This window comes from Chelonoidis abingdonii, chromosome 3 (genome assembly GCF_003597395.2).
Source record: "Chelonoidis abingdonii isolate Lonesome George chromosome 3, CheloAbing_2.0, whole genome shotgun sequence".
Lineage (NCBI taxonomy): Eukaryota > Metazoa > Chordata > Testudines > Testudinidae > Chelonoidis > Chelonoidis abingdonii.
In genome coordinates, this window is record NC_133771.1 from 42383330 (window position 1) to 42400247 (window position 16918).

A 16918-nucleotide genomic window follows, 5' to 3' on the forward strand; every position below is an offset into this window, starting at 1 on the left:
GGAGGGGTTGTTACATTACATATGATGTCAGCTTTGGAATTCTAAGGGGTGAATATTTACCACACACTGTGGAGATTTCGCTATGTGAATTCTATTGATGTCCATGGGAGCCTCTTGGCTCAATACTGATTCAATCTGCTGAAAATAGATCTTTTAGAGCTTAAAATAATTTTATTTACAATACTTCTGATGTGTTTTAAACTCAACAGATCAATGTCTTTATCTAAAGAATGCAAGTCCCATTTGCAGAGGATCAAACAAATAAAAATACATTATGAACAACAATAAATGATGTCAATTGTTAGATGCAAACTTCAAAGCTTCTGATTTTTATCAAAAGTATAATAAAAGATAAAATAGCTTCATCTACATAGCAGGCTGGCTCACAAATCTAGTGACATTGCTTAGAATCACCTAAAGATTCATTTTCATGACTAATATTGTTCTCTGGAAGAAATGTTTTCTTTCTCTCCTTTTTTTTAAAAAAAATTTCAAATTCTAAGAATTTATCTGTGCACTGTGCTTGCACTTAGAAAAAGAAAATGATAAAATTACCTTAAAACCACAAACAAAAGCCAAATCACACTGCACGTTTTAAGCCAGGAGAACAGGATGGGCATGGATGTCTGTTGAATTACCATTTCTGAACTTTTTGCCTGTTGACATCTTATTCAGAGCCAGACAAATATGATTGCAGGTGACGTTGATGGTCCTTAATCCTGCTCCTCATTACATCAGTGTGTAACTCCATTGAGACAGATCCTAGCCCGTTTGTATCTCTACAGTGACACAGAGTGGCCCTAAAGCTGCCCTAACTGGCCAATTCAGGATTTCCTCAGGTTGGCACAGAGCTATACTGTCTCTATGCCACTATCCTTGCAGCCCTTGGTATGGCAATGGAAAAGGGTGAGGCTAGACCACTGCTGCACTCCAATTGATCCCCACAAGGCATAATAGCCTGTGAAGGTAGGAACAAGGTGGCTGTGCAATGCATTTGCACTCCTCTGATTCTGAGCCTGTATGGCTGCTCTAAATTATATTGGCTGGTCATGTCGCCCATATTGTAGGAGATATCATGAATACTTTTGTTCCTGACCACTTTACATTAAGCTCCTTTTGTGTTTAAATGCTCCAGTCTTTTGAGTGAATCCTTCTTCTGGTTCAGTTTTTCTATAGTAACTCCTGGACTCATCAGTTTGATCAAACATCTCTCTTCTATGCATACAGTGAGTAGGTTTTGCCAAGGCATTTGGCACAGCAGATTAAAGTAATTGACATGTGATCAAGGAAAAATCATGAGACAAATGAAAAGTTTCTATCTATGTGCTATTGAATATTTTACTTTGGTTGTGAAAATAAATACCCCGCTTGTAATTCTCATGCTTAATGCCTCAAAATAGAAATGACGCAAACTAAGAAATTGTAAAGCTGATACTATAGCCCTTAATAGACTTGATTCAGAGTCGCAGCCGTGTTAGTCTGTATCAAATAAATTTGTTAGTCTCTAAGTAGGCCTGTTCTTTTAATAGACTTGAGTTTGGAAAGATGAGCTGTAGCATAAATGCTGACCTGGGGTTAATCTGTGATTTAACACTGACTAAGTTTATTACTTCTCCAGGCGATGTTCAGATTCCAGGACCTCCCACCAATGTACATGCTTCAGAAACCAGCAAAACATATGTTGTACTCAGCTGGGAGCCACCTGTTCCCCGTGGCAAAGAGCCATTAATGTATTTCATTGAGAAGGTACTGTACTGTATAGTTGCATTGAGCTGTAAGCCATTTACAATTTAATTCAAATCCTTTTCAGAGCCGCAAAATGAACAATAAAACTAGCACTCACTGAGGTCTCACAGGACTTGACGGTCGGTCTTTACAGAAGGCATTGACAATAGAATATGTTATTATGTGATCTAATGGGTGTTGAAGTTCAAGACCCATGAAAAATTGCCTCTGTGCTATTTTGTTACTGCTATGAAAAATGAGAACAAAACTACAATGTATTGTGGCAATTTAATAGAGAGCAGCATCTTACCCTTCTCCTCCCTCAAGGCTGGACTGGCATTGTGCAATCTGCCCTTATTAAGAGGCAGCACATAGCTTCCCTTCCCCAGCAGCAGAGCAGAGATTGAATTGTGGCTCACAGTTTGGTCCCCGGTTCCCCTTTTCTCCGTAGAGGAAATAAGCTGTGTCAGCCCATTTCCTGGTGCAACTTACTTCTGCAGTGGCTGAACTATGCTAGCTTGTACGTTGAAGTGGGAGAGGAGCCAAAGTTTCACCCACTCCCCATTCCTGCATGCTCACTCCCTGTCCACCAGACCAGGAGGAGGTTTTATTACCTGCTGGTGGTTGCTCTCCTTCCTGCTCTGTTACCCATGATACAGATGGCCTGTGCTGGTAAGCAAAGGAAGATCGCCCCCAACATCTGCTTCTTTTGCTCCTGTTGTCTCACTGCGAAGCATCTCCGGTGGAAATCCCATGACCAGGTTGTCTTCCTCCACTATAAATTCAGTCTTCCTCCTTCAGTTCTCTCATCTTCCTAACAAAACAACTCTTCTTCTCCAACTTTAACTGAATCTAATGTCAAAAATCCTAGCCATAGTTCACCACCTTTGCCTCACTCCCCACATGCTGCCCTCCTCCTGATTCCATGTCTGTCTCCACATAGGATCTCATTGGTGAAAACTGAGAAAACAATGTGACCTGCCTTCCCTTCTCCTCCAACTCTTGCCTCCCTCTTCCCTGTCATTGGCACATAAGTTTATCATATGCTGTCCTCCCTAACTCCTCCACTTGCTCCAGTGACCCCATCCCAACCCATTTCCTGATATCCCTTGTGCCCACTCTCATCCCTTGTCTTACTCAACCTGTTAACTTTTCACTCTGGTCTGACTTTTTCTCTTCATAATACATGCATGCTTTGGTCTCTCACATTTTAAAAAAAATGCCCACACTCTTGACCCCACTTGCCTCTCAAACTACCACTCCATCTCTCTTCTCCCTTTGATCTGTAAACTCAGTGAACATGCTGTTTACAATCACTGTCTGGAATGTCTCTTCTCCAATTACATGCTAGACTCTGTCCAATCTGAATTTTGTCCCTTGGACTCCATTGAAACAATCCTCCCCAAGGCCTCTACTCCCCAAGGCCTTTACTGGGGGTGGGCAAGTCCTCGGGCAACTTCTTGCCAGAACGCCCAGCAGTGAGGAGGCAGTGGCTCTCCCAGCAGCCACACTCACTGCATGTCCAGACAGTACAGGGAGAGGGGAAGCAGCAGGACAGTTGTTTGGGGGCTGAGAACCCCTTCCTCAGCTACATAGGGCTGGTTCTCCTTTCCTGCTGCTGGAGCCCACTGAGATGAGTCAGGGGTGGAGGTGGTGCTCTCTCCCTGAGCCCCATCATGTGGGACTGGCCCAGCTCTGCCCCAGAATGTTCCTCTGCAGTGGCTTCTGGTCCCTCCCCTGCAGCTGCAGCTATCAGATGTCTCCCATCCCAGCCTGCTAGGTAAGCAGAGCTGGCAAACACCTCTTGCAGGGCCTTAGAACCCAGCTGGAAGGGGTTGACAGGGCCAAAGAAGGGGGAGAGGCCCACAAGGAGGTGCTGACTGACAGACTGGAGCTGAATTCTGGACTTGTCAGCCGCCCTGCCACCATGACAGGGACAGGGAGTGCGACACTGTTCCTCACCTTGAGTGTAAGTCTGCAGGTACCCCCTCCAACACCCTGCAGGTACCTCCTCCCTGTAAACACACACTCCTCCAGCATCCTGCCAGTACACAGAAACCCCTCCAGCATCCCCCAGATATCCCCATATATCACCTAGCAATGCTGTAATTTATCATTAGTATCTGGTAAGCGCTGTCAATATTTTAATTTGTGGTATTTTTGTTGATCTGTTCAAATCATTTCTCTACAGCAGTATTTGTGATAACTATTAAAGTAACATGAAATAAATAAATTGTGAACAACAAAATAATGAGAGGAGAGTTGGGGATCCACAGATTTGTCTATTTAAGTTTGTGTCCCTGGGTAAAAAATGGTTGAGAACTACTGCTCTAGGTCATCACATCCAGACTGTCTAAATCTTGCAGATTTTTCTGCATAATAGCTCTAAGATACAGCCTTTGCTGTCCATCCACACTGCTAAAACTCTCATTCAAGGTCAAGGTCTCATCTTGAATCTCAATTACTTCAATATCTTTTTCCTCTGGCCTTGAAAAAAGCTATCTTGCCCTGCTCATAGCCCATTCAGAACACTGTCGCAAAGATCATTTTCTGAGCCCATTATTTTGACCATGTTTATGCCTCTGTATCCATCTCTCCACTGGCTACTTCTTCTCTATTGCATCAAACATAAGATGCTTGTCTTCATTTGCAACGCCCTTCACACCTTATTTCCATCCTATCTATCATCTCTCATTTGCTATTGAGATGTCGACTCTCACCTTGGATTGACCCATCATGCCAGCTTTCATCACTTGCTAAATAGTCAAACAAGCATCTTCATGCTTTCTCCCATGCTGTCCCACATGCTTGGGGAAAGATCCCCATAAATAAAGATCTGCAAATTCATGGATCATTTTTGGGGATCAGATGTGGATACAAATTTTGTATCCACGCAGGGCTCTACCCATAAATAGCTGCAAAACCAACTCATTATCCTCTTTCAAAACCCTACTTAAAACTCTCCTTTGCTGTGATGCCTACAAAAAACTTGATAATGTTTAGGCCATTGGTACGCTTATACCGCTGCTTATTGTGCTGACCAATATTGTCTCTTTTTGCTTCAGTGTAATCTCCCATTAGTCTGTCTGTATACATCTATTGTCTCTTGCCTTATACTTCGATTGTAAGCTATGCAAATTAAAATTATATGAAGAGTCATAACCCCTCTATGCTAGAGTGTATCCACAGTCTCGCCCTAAATGTCCATGTGCTAATATTCATATGCACAAGATTTACTGAAGATGTTTTACAAGTATAGAAAAAACATACATGGACAGACACTAGGCAATAGGACAAATGAACCATTCATTAAATACAAAACTTACTAAAGGAAAGTGAGACTGAGAACTAAAAAGCAAATAGAACAAGGTTTTTTTATGCAAATAAATGTCCAACCCTGCAAATCCTTACTCATGTGAGTAGTTCGTACTTATGTGAGTAACCATTCATTGCAAACAGGAATCTTTATCCTTTAGATAGCATAGACATCTATTAGGTTAGATATATAAACTTTAAAATTAATTAATCTTTAAAATTTAGAAAAATCATCATAATCGACAGTGAAAAAGAATGTTTAAAGGTCTAATGAGACACAAAACCCAGGTGGGGTTCTCCTAGCTGTATAACTATAGAAAAGCAATACCTGCTACCCAAGTGCACAAGAAATGCTGAGATAGATTAAATCCAGAGCAGAGTAACAGTGAAAAAATCTAATAAAATATATCTGGATTTTAAATTATAACTATGTAAAATGGTACATTGATTTTTGCCTTGTCAGTCATATTGAAGCATGCACAATTAAATTCCTTCAAGTCCAGGCTCAGTATTAACATATAAAATATGCAGCATAATAACATTCTTTCCATATTTTGCACCTTTTTATTAAAGAAAAAAGTTGGTTTTTTTTCTATAGAGAACAATGTGCAAGTGCAGTATTCACTCAAAAGATTTAAAAATATGGATTTTGGGTATTTTATCTTTTTTATTATTCATTTGTGATAGTGCCCATTTTGTATAAGTTGCTTTTCAAACAGTCACGAAAGACTATCTAGCCTTCAAGGAGTTTACAATCTAAGTGGCTTTTCTTTTTAAATCTTCTGTTCATATAATCCCATGAAAAATTCACATTTATGCACCTATCTTTTTGTGTCCTAAGGCGGTTTTACTCAAACTGTCTACTAAAGCCACTGAAATAATCTATGACTCAGTTTATTCTGGGTCAACAGTTTATTTTAATAAATTAATGGAGACACGAGTTCTCGGAATGCTTGCTTCCTTGAGCTTTGTATGGGCTCTTTCCCATATGCAATAAAGAGAGTAGTCGAGCTTGTCCCTATTGGGGGCAACTGTACCTGTGTTTCCCTCCTGGATGGTCCACCATGGGCACCTACTCTCAGGCTTCAAGCTCCCCAGCCATCCACCCCTCTGTATAGAGACATGGATTTTTCTCTCTCCTGACCAGGGTATTTCCTGGTTGCATAGGTCTCTGCTGACACTGTGAATTCCCCAGCCAAGTCAGAATGCCTAATCAGACCTGCTCTGATTGTCTCCTCAGAGGCTATAAAAAGTGTAATCACCCACAGTTAAGTTACCACACAGCTCTTTCTAAGCACATTTATTCTTGAGGTAAAAACTTTACAGAGAAAACATTAAAAACTATTTAAAAAAAACAGACATGCTAATAAGCATACCAAAGATCACCCCAACTCCAACCAGGGCCGGCTCCAGGCACCAGCATTCCAACCAGGTGCTTGGGGCGGCAATCTGCAAGGAGCGGCAGTCTGTGTGTTTTTGCCCCCAAGCAGCATACCGAATTGCCGCCACAGACGGCGGGGGCAGTCTGTGTGCTGTTAGGGCTGCACGCACGTTTCCGCAGTGGTGGCAATTTGGCAGCAGCTTCTATGTTCAGCTGTCCGCGGCGGCGCAGCTTCTGTCTTCCAGCTGAAGACAGAAGCTACTGCCGAATTGCTGCTGCCGCGGAAATGTGCGTGTCGCCCGAACGTCACACAGACTGCCCCCACCGTCCATGGCAGCAATTCAGCGCGCTGCTTGTGTTGGTAAAAACAGTAGAGCTGGCCCTGACTCCAACAAAGACTTTGGTCAGTGTGAGACCTTCAAACTCTTTCCTGAGGACAGAAGGTCCCATCCATTTGCTAGATTAGAAAGAAGACTCTGAGTCAGTTTAAACTCCAGTTAATTGATCCAAAGTGTCATTTCTTTGTTTGCTGGTCTCTAGAGAATCCAGTCTGAATCAGTGTATGCAAATCTTTCCAAGTTGTGGTGCCCCTTGGGAGGTGTTCCAACCTGAATGAATTTGCCAAATCACGCTCCACTGTTCTTAGTTCCTGGAGGACTGTGTTCTCTCTCCCCACACTATCCTGGGCCACAGTGATACATAAACTTAATATAGTAAGATCTAACTCAACTCAGTAAGGTCTGTCCAGGGTATTGCAGGAAATTGCTGCCTCTGTCACAGAGCTCAGCTAATATTCTATTGAATTATTCAAAACTAGTTTGGTCATTTTGTGAAAGTCTAAAAGAACACGGGGTATGGTTGTGACTTGATTCTATAGAGCGTGCAAAGGTATGATAGGGAGTAAGAAATCCCACAGCCCTTCTACAGGTTCTGCATTGAGGCTACTTGCATTGCAGCTGAGCTCTGTGTGCTCAAGGGATTGTAGGGGCTGCACCTGAGATGCTATAGGTTTTCCCTTGCTGCCCCCTCTCCCGCAACCAACTGAACTGTTTGGCAATGCAGGGTCTATGTTGCATTCCATAAGATATCACTACTTCCCCTAGTGCAACAGGGGGCCCTAAGAGAAATTAAGTTTCTCTTTTAGGCATCCGAAGAAGTGGGCTGTAGCCCACGAAAGCTTATGCTCAAATAAGTTTGTTAGTCTCTAAGGTGCCACAAGTACTCCTGTTCTTTTAGGCACAGTGTCTCCCAGTGCTCCCCATGGGACTATGCACTCATGTTATATCCCCTACTCTGGGCATGCAAATAGCACAATCTAGTCCTTAACTAAAAAACTCAGATACCATAGTGTTCTGCATAATATAAGCTTAGATAGACACAGACAGGCTGTCAGTCAGAACTCAAGTAACTGCATGTATGAGTATGAACCGTTCCAAAACTATTCTCTGTTTTAATTTCTTACACCAGATTCATGAACGTATCTCACATGCCCACTTCTTTAACAATTCTGAAGTAATAATCATCTTTATTTTTTGGTAGTCTGCAGTTGGCAGTGGAAGCTGGCAAAGGGTCAATGCCCAGGTTGCAGTGAGATCTCCTCGCTATGCAGTGTTTGATCTTGCGGAAGGAAAATCATATGTTTTCCGAGTCTTGTCAGCAAACAAGCATGGCATTAGTGAGCCTTCTGAAATAACACTACCAATTCAAGCACAAGAGACCATTGGTAAGACAACATAGAAAATGCCGCTGATACTTTAAAAATGCAAATAAAGTATGCTTTTAAAAATTAGTGTGCATTATAATCAAATTGAATTGTATAAACAGCTGTATTTTTAAGAATTTCACAAGGAATCAAGGGTGACCAACATGCCACGTTTTTGTAGCATTTGAGATTCTGCATAGCTATTGCATCTCCTTTTGCTGGGTAATTGAAGTGTTAAAATGTAAAATTAATTTCAGTTGGTGGTTCTTCAACAGTTCTTATTAATGTGAATTTTTACAAAAGTAGGACTAGATGTCCTGGCCAGACTCCAGCTTAGGTAATTATAGTCTACCTTAATTTCCCTGTAGTTTCAGTTAGATAAAATAGCCTTCTCTTCCCTTCCTAATAACCCTATTGAGGATTGTTGCTGGTGCAGAATTCCAGTTTTTCACAGGTGGCTGCATATCAGTGATAGTTGAAGATACATCTGCACACACAGTGGCTACTTTTCAAAATTCACCTAAATTATATATTTGGATCCGACATTTACACATGCAAATGGGAATTTAGGGGAGCAGTTACCTACTTTGTGTTCAAATGTGTGGTTGTGTACTCAATTTAACAGTGGTCACGAACAGAAAGCACCAGTTGGAACTCAGATATCACAGTATTTTAATATATTTACTAAAGAATAAGAAACAACTTTATTATTTAATATGGCACAATATAGTAAATGCTAATAGATACTGACATATCAACCAGGGTTTTAAAAATTCAGCTAACCATCTATAAGGTAATTTGAGATCATTTGGGATGAAATAAAAATATTTTGTGTTTGTACTTCTACAGTAGCTTTGATTTATACCTACTTAATAAACATAAAAAACTTAAATTGTTTCCCTGACATTATGGGTGCCTCAGGCACTGGTGTATCTCAGGTCCTTTCTATTTTTTTCCTGTGGCACAAAATAATCTAGTGTTCTGTGAGCTGTAATACCATGGTCTAATTTTGATTATTGGGTCTATTGGATGCTGGGTGATGTTGGTGGACTGTAATGTACCGGAGGTCACTTTTGGTCCTTTCTGGCCTTAAACTCTGACTCTAAATCACAGAACACTCCCTTGAGGTAGGCAATAAAAATACTGGATTTATTTCACCCCGCTCTAAAAATCAGCCACACCTAGTAACTGCTGAACATAGCACAGTCACAGTTTGGGACAGGAAGTGAAAGATACAATTTCAACATTTTAGGTAGGCAGAATTTAATTACCTGAGCTGGAATTTGAGGTTAGCCTTTCTACCATTCAAGCTGCAGTACTGTGTAAATGTAAGGTATTGTTGTATTTAAATACTAACAGACCACAAATTGTGTCCATCTTCTTTCTTTAGTTTTGTGTTGCTTGCTACAGTTCTGGCTACAGTCACTTGATCCTCTTACTTATATTGCTTTGTGATCTATTATTCACTGCTGGGTAAAATTTACTCCTGTGCACAAGCTCCATGCACCACTTATGCCCCATATTTTGAAGCCATAAGTGGGAGTTACTTGGTGCATAGACCTTCAGCACAGAGGTGAATTTCACCTTACTATAAAGATATTCAGGCCCCCCTTCAGGGTTTAAGTCTATCTATATCCAGGGAATCCATCCCTATTTAATGAAGTTCAGTTAAGCACTTGCTTAACTTTGCGAATGTGCTTAATTGCTGTAATGAATAGCAATGGTTTCCTAAATCAGGGCCTTATCAGTTGTTTTGAAAGTAGTTTTTCCTACTGTCTTTGGCTTTTGTAGTCTTTGTACTTTTGGAAGTTTCATTTGCTTCTGATAGGTTCAATAATACTACAGTGGGTGCATTTAAAACATTTCTTCTGCTAGTATTCATTGTAAGGGCAAGAGTTCGTTCACATACTGAGATACTCCTTCAAAGAGAAGAAACTTTAAGTGAGACTACTTTATAAATTTAAGTAAAATCAATAAAGCTCTGCAGGATGTAATAGGAATAGCCAGGCATATGAATTACTTAAAATACAGGAACCATGCCAGTGTATCACATAACAAAATTAATAGAAAAAATCTCAGCTACTCAGATTTAAATACTGGAAAATACACAATGCTGTATCTAGTTTAATTAGTCACTACTTGTTTATATATCCATTACTATAAACATAGTGAACCTTTTATGATTTCTGTTTTGCATAGGTGTCCCATCTGCTCCTGGTCGTGTACTGGCAACAAGAAATACAAAAACATCGGTTGTGGTACAGTGGGACAAGCCAAAACATGAAGAAGATCTGTTTGGCTACTATATTGATACTTCTGTGGCGGGAACAAACCACTGGGAACCTTGCAATCACAAACCTATTAAATATAATAGGTACCGGTAATACCTCTGTGGAGCCAGATATTTTTAAATCTATTGCATATTAATATACTGTGCAGAACTGGTTGGAAACCTTCTAACAAAACATTTTCTATGATAAACATCTATTTTCTGGAAATGGAAGTTTTTACGGGAAATGTCCATCTTTGATGATTTAGGCGGGGGCAGCAACCAAAAACTTGAAAGCTGAAAAAGAATTCAGATGGTTGAGCAAAATTCTTTGTTTTCATTGACATTTTCCTGTGGATGAAAGGCATTTTCTGACCATCTCTAATAATATAGCCCATCCTTTTATCAGAAATCTGTCTATCCCACCTGTACTAAGTGGCACAGAACATTAAATCATTAATCTGCCTTAACAGATTATTTAAAGTGAAAAACAAATATTTGATTTTTTTTTTTTTTAAAAATTAGGTTTGTGGTTCATGGTCTGACAACTGGAGAGAATTATATCTTCCGTGTAAAAGCTGTGAATGCTGTGGGAGTCAGCGAAAATTCTCAAGAATCTGAAGCTATAACAGTACAGGCAGCCCTCAGTAAGTGTGGTTCTGTGCAGCTCTGCTTTGCATCTCTTTTGTGGGTTAAAATTTTGATACCAACTAACTCCTATGGTCTCATTTAGAATAATAGTACCCTTTTCAGCCATGGAACATCTGTGTTGAAGTTTACTACCATGCATTTGGCTGCTATGCAGGGAAAAGACAGTGTAAAAGAGGAAAAGAGAGCTTTTTTTAATGAATAACATTTTAGAAATATAGGACCAGATTCACCCCTATTCCCGGGCTGTTTTATGTTGGTAAACTAGCCTGTGACAAATTTCTAATGCTCATTTAGGGCAAATCAGCCTACTAGTCAATCTGGTCCACCAACAAGAGTTTCAGGTACTACAAGGCTACACCCAACAGAAAATTGTTTGATTGCTGTAACAGCCAAGGCAAACACCTCTCATGTCTCTCACAGCCAGCCTCAGATGCCTTCTAGTTGGTTATTTATTTATTACCCTTACCAAACCACCATCACAGTCATATGCAGCAAGTCTATTTACAGCTTTTCCTATTCTCCCAAAAGAGAGAGAACTTTTATCCTCCTGAGATCATTCTTCTGAGCTTTGTTAGCCTTTTCCCTTGGACTCCTTTCTGGTGATTTTTACTAGCCTCTCCACCAGGTGGGATAGTTAGCTCTTTAGCTCATAAACCCCCAGTCTGCTTAGGCAATTAAGTACTCTCCTCCTCCATCAGGCCTTTTCTAGTAGAGCTAATGAATGCTTAAGTGATCAGAGTGCTGGATCGGCTACTGGCTGTCACAATTGGATCAGTAGGTTTGATGGAAACCCAGATTTCCTTTTAATACAAAATATAGTTGGGAAGATCTGCATCGTCTAGCATTCAGCAAGCAAAGCCTCAATCTAAGCAATCCATTTCTGCCCTTGGTTGCATGTGCACAGGTCCATTGGCTTGAATAGGCATCGTACATGCTTATTGGAGGGCATAATGGCTCCTTGGGCCATAATACACAAACACAGGTAAACTATAATATCTATTTCTATTGTGCCTTTGATTCCCCAATTGCATTCACAGCCTTGAGACTTGAATGAAAAGTAACAAACATGTCCTGCACTTGGAAGATCAGTTTGATTTAATAGTGTATTCTTTCAGTAAGAAAAATTTTCAATTAAATATTTGAACGTATTCTCTTTCGAAGTTATAGAGGAAGGACAATCAACATCGCTTTCAGAAATAATCTTTTAAAAGATTTGCATATTAGAGACTTTTTCTTAACCTTTGATATTATATTATTGAAAAAAATCTATTCTATTTGTTTTAGGAGGGAGTGTACCTCATATCGGTAGGTAGTCAGAAAGCATGCTTACATTTTGTTTACCTTTCGATTCTAATACACCTGCTCTTTTTAACGTTGCAGCATCTTTTCTGAGACATCATTGCAATCACTTAGTCAGTTGGAAGACATAAAAATAAAATAAAAATCACAGATTTTTTTTGGAGTTTGTTTTCACATTTTATTTGAAGTTGTTGGTTGCATGGGTGTGTATTATTTAACATTTCACAGTCTTATGGCCCAATCTTGTAAACACATACACATGTGAGTAGTTCTTATTCACATCAGCAGTCATAACTGGGAACTTAATGGGAGCACTTTCATAGTTGAAGTGACTGACATATGTGGATTTGTAGGATAGAGTCGTTATGGATCGAGGCTTTACATTGGTAAGAATTCACTGAAGCTCACTACTATTTAACCTGAAGTGGTAATAGCAAGAAAGCCTAGGTTGTTTAACAAAAGCCAGACCCCCTCTGAGGTGCTGAGACATTTGTTGAGATATGTTTCACATACTTTATTACAACTGGCTGTGAATGGTACTCTGGAGTTTCATCCATAGTTAGAAAAGAACAATGCCTGTCTTTGCTGATTGCTGTCAGTACTTCATACTGATCACAAATACAGCTCTAAAAGCAGAGACTATATTGGGCTGCGGGTAGATTTTTTTCTAGTCTTCTAAATGGGCTGAGCCAAATAACTCAGCTGAAATGCTCTGGGGAACTCAAGGGGAGGGAACCTAGCTAGCACTACTTATAGAACTACAGATCCAGGAAGGGGTACCTTTAGCGAAGGTTATGATCAAAGATGGCAAATGCAAGATAGTGCTATGGGAAGGTGCATGGCAGGCCTGTTGAATAGGTGTAACAAGCAGCACAGGAAAACAATCTCACAAACCCTCTTGCAAGCCCGGGAGAGATACCTGTTAAAGCCAGGAGCAGGCATAATGCCTTTGGGGCAGGGCCAGTGCAACCATTTAGGCGACCTAGGCAGTCGCCTAGAGCACTGGCATTTGAGGGGCGCCATTTTCTTTGGCAGCGACTGTGGCAGCTGGATCTTCGGCCACCCCGGGCACCGCCAGCATTTAGGCAGAGGGAGCTGGGGCAGGAGAGTGCGGGGAGGGCCACCTGCAGCAAGTAAGGGGGGGGGCAGCATGCAGGGGAACTCCCCGCCCCAGCTCACCCCTGCCCCGCCTCCTCTTCAAGCATGCCATGGCCGCTTCACTTCTCCCGCCTCCCAGGCTTGCAAGCCTGGGAGGCGGGAGAAGTGAAGCGGCCACAGCGTGCTCGGGGTGCTCGTGCATGGAGCAGGGGTGAGCTGGAGGCGGGGCGTGCCTCAGTGCAGAGGGGGGGAGCTGCTGCGGGGGAGAGGGTGCCTCAGGGTGGAGGAGGGGAGCTGCTGTGTGGGGGGGATGCCTCAGGGCGCAAGGTGGAAGTTTCGCCTAGGGCATGAAACATCCTTGCACCGGCCCTGCTTTGGGGAAAAATCATGAAGAACAATGTCGCTTAGGTTTGCGGCATCTTAACTGAGCTCACAGCAGTGCATATAGCAACCTCAGTTTGAAGTACATGCTGGAAGATTTCAGAATCCTTGGTCAGGAGGTATTTTCATTAACATCAACGCTGCTGAAGACCCTTTAATGTTGAGTGAGACATCCTTGCACCTATTTGAACATTTCAGCATATTAGGAATGTGTTGATCCAGACAGCCTTCTGTTCCATTCTATTCCAGCCATTTTATAACTTGCATTGACAGCATTATTGCCAAGGAATGCAGAACCTGATAATATTGGGACAGATATGGCAGCAAAAACCTCTTTTGGCAAAGGGGCTCTTACTTGCTCTCTGTTGTTCACCACTGACATGTCCAAGGTATTAGTCATCTGAAAGTGAATTTTTATTATGATCCTTACAGACCATTGCTTAGATGCAGTAACCTGTAGCCATATGCTATAGAAGAGAAAAGGGGGAAATGACTGTATTTCTTCTAGCTGTTGTGTTTTTGAATACTGCACTAATACTCAGTACACTTATTTTCTTGTAGCCTGTCCATCACATCCTTATGGCATCAAACTCCTTAACTGTGATGGTCACTCAATGACTCTTGGGTGGAAACTGCCAAAGTTCAGTGGAGGATCACCAGTCCTTGGTTATTATATAGACAAGAGGGAGGCTCATCACCATAACTGGCATGAAGTCAATTCTTCCCCTGTTAAGGAGAGAATTTATACGGTTGGTATTATTTTACTCTTGGACAATTGGCAAAATTTTACTTGTTTGAAGGGACACTAATAAAAATGGCTCAGTCCCCTCAACTGTGTGTTGTGAAGAGCAACAGTATGTGACACACTTGAGAATTGGGGTGGAGAGGCATGCAGAGGGGAAAGGTAGCAATGCAGTAGAATCCACTGACCCCCTAGACCTAGAGAGGTATGGCTGGTTGAAGGAGTGAGATTTGAGGAATAGGGTGGAAGCACATTTCCTATTCAAGACAGAGTAACTTGTGATCTAAAAAGGTGTTATACGTTATAGTGCATTGATAAGTGCAACCTCACTCCCCCACCAGGTCTTTAACATATGGTGGAAGGGCAGAAGCATGTAACTGAGCAGGCTACTATGCTGCCTGTAGTGTGGGAAGTCTGGAGGGAGAACACAGATGGGCCAAGATCAAAGAGAGCAGGTCTGTCCTTTCTGTGGATCTCTGCCCTCAACTAAACAGAAAAGCATGCCCCAGCCCTACCACTTTGCCTCTGGTCCTGTTTCCAGTGCAGAGTAAACTCTGCTCTAGAGCAACAGAAGGTCATGACTGATTGATTAATGGTACTTCCCATATTGTATGAGGTGCTTCCCAAACAGAGAATAGTGCATGGCTCATGCCCCAAGGAATTTACAGTCTGAAGACAAAGAGAGAGGTTGGGTGGAAGGGATACAGCCATTTAGTATGAAGGTGGGGCTTCACCACACATTTGGGTAATATAAGGTTAAATTTGTACATTTTTATTTATTTTTCAAAATTTCTTTCTTTTGAAGCATCAAGGATTGGCTACAACTAGAGATAAGATACCTGTTGGGGTGAGCCTGTGATCTGAGATGGTACAGAGATTCATCTTTCTAAGATCCCTGGCTGGTATCTTGGTCACATGCTCAGGGTCAAACTGCTTGGCAGATTTCAGGATAGGAGGGACCTTTCCTCTGGGTCAGATTGGCAGGGACCTGGGGATGGGAGGTAGCCTTTTTTCAGAATGGGGCATGGATCATCCGCTAGGATCATCTGGGCATGCCTCATCTAATCAATTCCTTGCCATGGCGGGGAGTCAAGCATTGGTGGCAGCTCATCTCCTGTCCTCTCCCCATGGCACACAACGGTGTAGTCCCCTGAGGGCTGAAATGTTTTAGTCTAACCCAACAAACTGGACTCCATATAAAAGTAACTGGGTGAATATAATGCAGGTGGCCAGATTAGATGATATAATGGTACCTTCTGGCCTTGAACTCTGTGAAACTATAATTTAGAAATTATTCCCAAATACTCCTCAAAATTATCAGTGTGAGTCATCTAATTTCCCCATAAGCCTCATAGCAGGAGTGAGTCTGTAGGAGAAATTTTAATGCAAAGGAGGCAATAGCCTTGCTGATGAGCTCATGCAAGGAGCCAGCATGGAAGACACAGAGATGTATGTGAGAGAGCCAGGGCCGGCTCCAGGCCCCAGAGTGCTAAGTGCGTGCTTGGGGCAGCATGCTGTGGGGGGCGTTCTGCCGGTTGCCAGGAGGGCAGCAGGCTGCTCCGGTGGACCTCCCGCAGGTGTGCCTGCGTAGGGTCCACTGGTCCCGCTGCTCCGGTGGAGCATCTGCAGGCACGCCTGGAAGAGGTCCACCGCGACTCCGGTGGAGCATCCACAGGCACACCTGCGGGAGGCCCACTGGAGCCGCGGGACCAGCGAGTGGCAGAGCGCTCCCTGTGGCGTGCCGCCATGCTTGGGGCGGTGAAATGGCTAGAGCCGGCCCTGGTGAGAGTTGACAACTGAAAAGAAATGCAGGCATCACTGGCTGAGTGGCCAGAGCAGGGGACATTGGGAAATGAAAGAAGGGCAAAATTAGTCAGGGCATTAAGTTTTTTTTTCTTCTATGCAATTTTAAACAAATGTAAATTAAGAAAAACAAATTAGTCTTTAATGAATTTGGTATCTAAGGTCACAGTCCTCCAAGTGACTGTGCTTGGATGTAGGAGTGTATCTGCATGCAGCCATTTGAAGGATCGAAGCCTGAAATACTGATTGAAATAAAGGAAACAAAGCTTTTAGGCACATAACACATTTTTGATGTCTGGTAAGCATGCGAGTCCCTCAGATACTTAGTATTAGAACATAAATAGATAGAGAGAAACCAGGAAATCTACGGAGATTCATCATTTTCCTGGATTAAATAATTGTACCTTACTCCATAAATTATTTTTTTCCCTTAACTGCAGGAGGGTTAAATAATTTTTACTGGCAGCACTAAGTTCTTATGTTGTTAGTTACTTTATATATTAAGAAATTCTGGCTAAATTCTTTTAGCACCTGGCATTCTCCTAGCTCAGT

General features: G+C 41.9%; 1 protein-coding gene across 1 annotated transcript in view; it reads left to right on the top strand.

Annotated features, from left to right (window-relative positions):
- Window positions 1-16918, top strand: part of MYOM2 (myomesin 2) — a 116174-nt gene that overhangs the window by 45301 nt on the left and 53955 nt on the right. The window contains exons 14-18 of the mRNA XM_032777054.2: window positions 1619-1746; window positions 7961-8144; window positions 10323-10497; window positions 10918-11039; window positions 14383-14570. Coding sequence (XP_032632945.1) covers window positions 1619-1746; window positions 7961-8144; window positions 10323-10497; window positions 10918-11039; window positions 14383-14570 — 797 coding nt within the window. The remainder of the gene's footprint in view (window positions 1-1618; window positions 1747-7960; window positions 8145-10322; window positions 10498-10917; window positions 11040-14382; window positions 14571-16918) is intronic.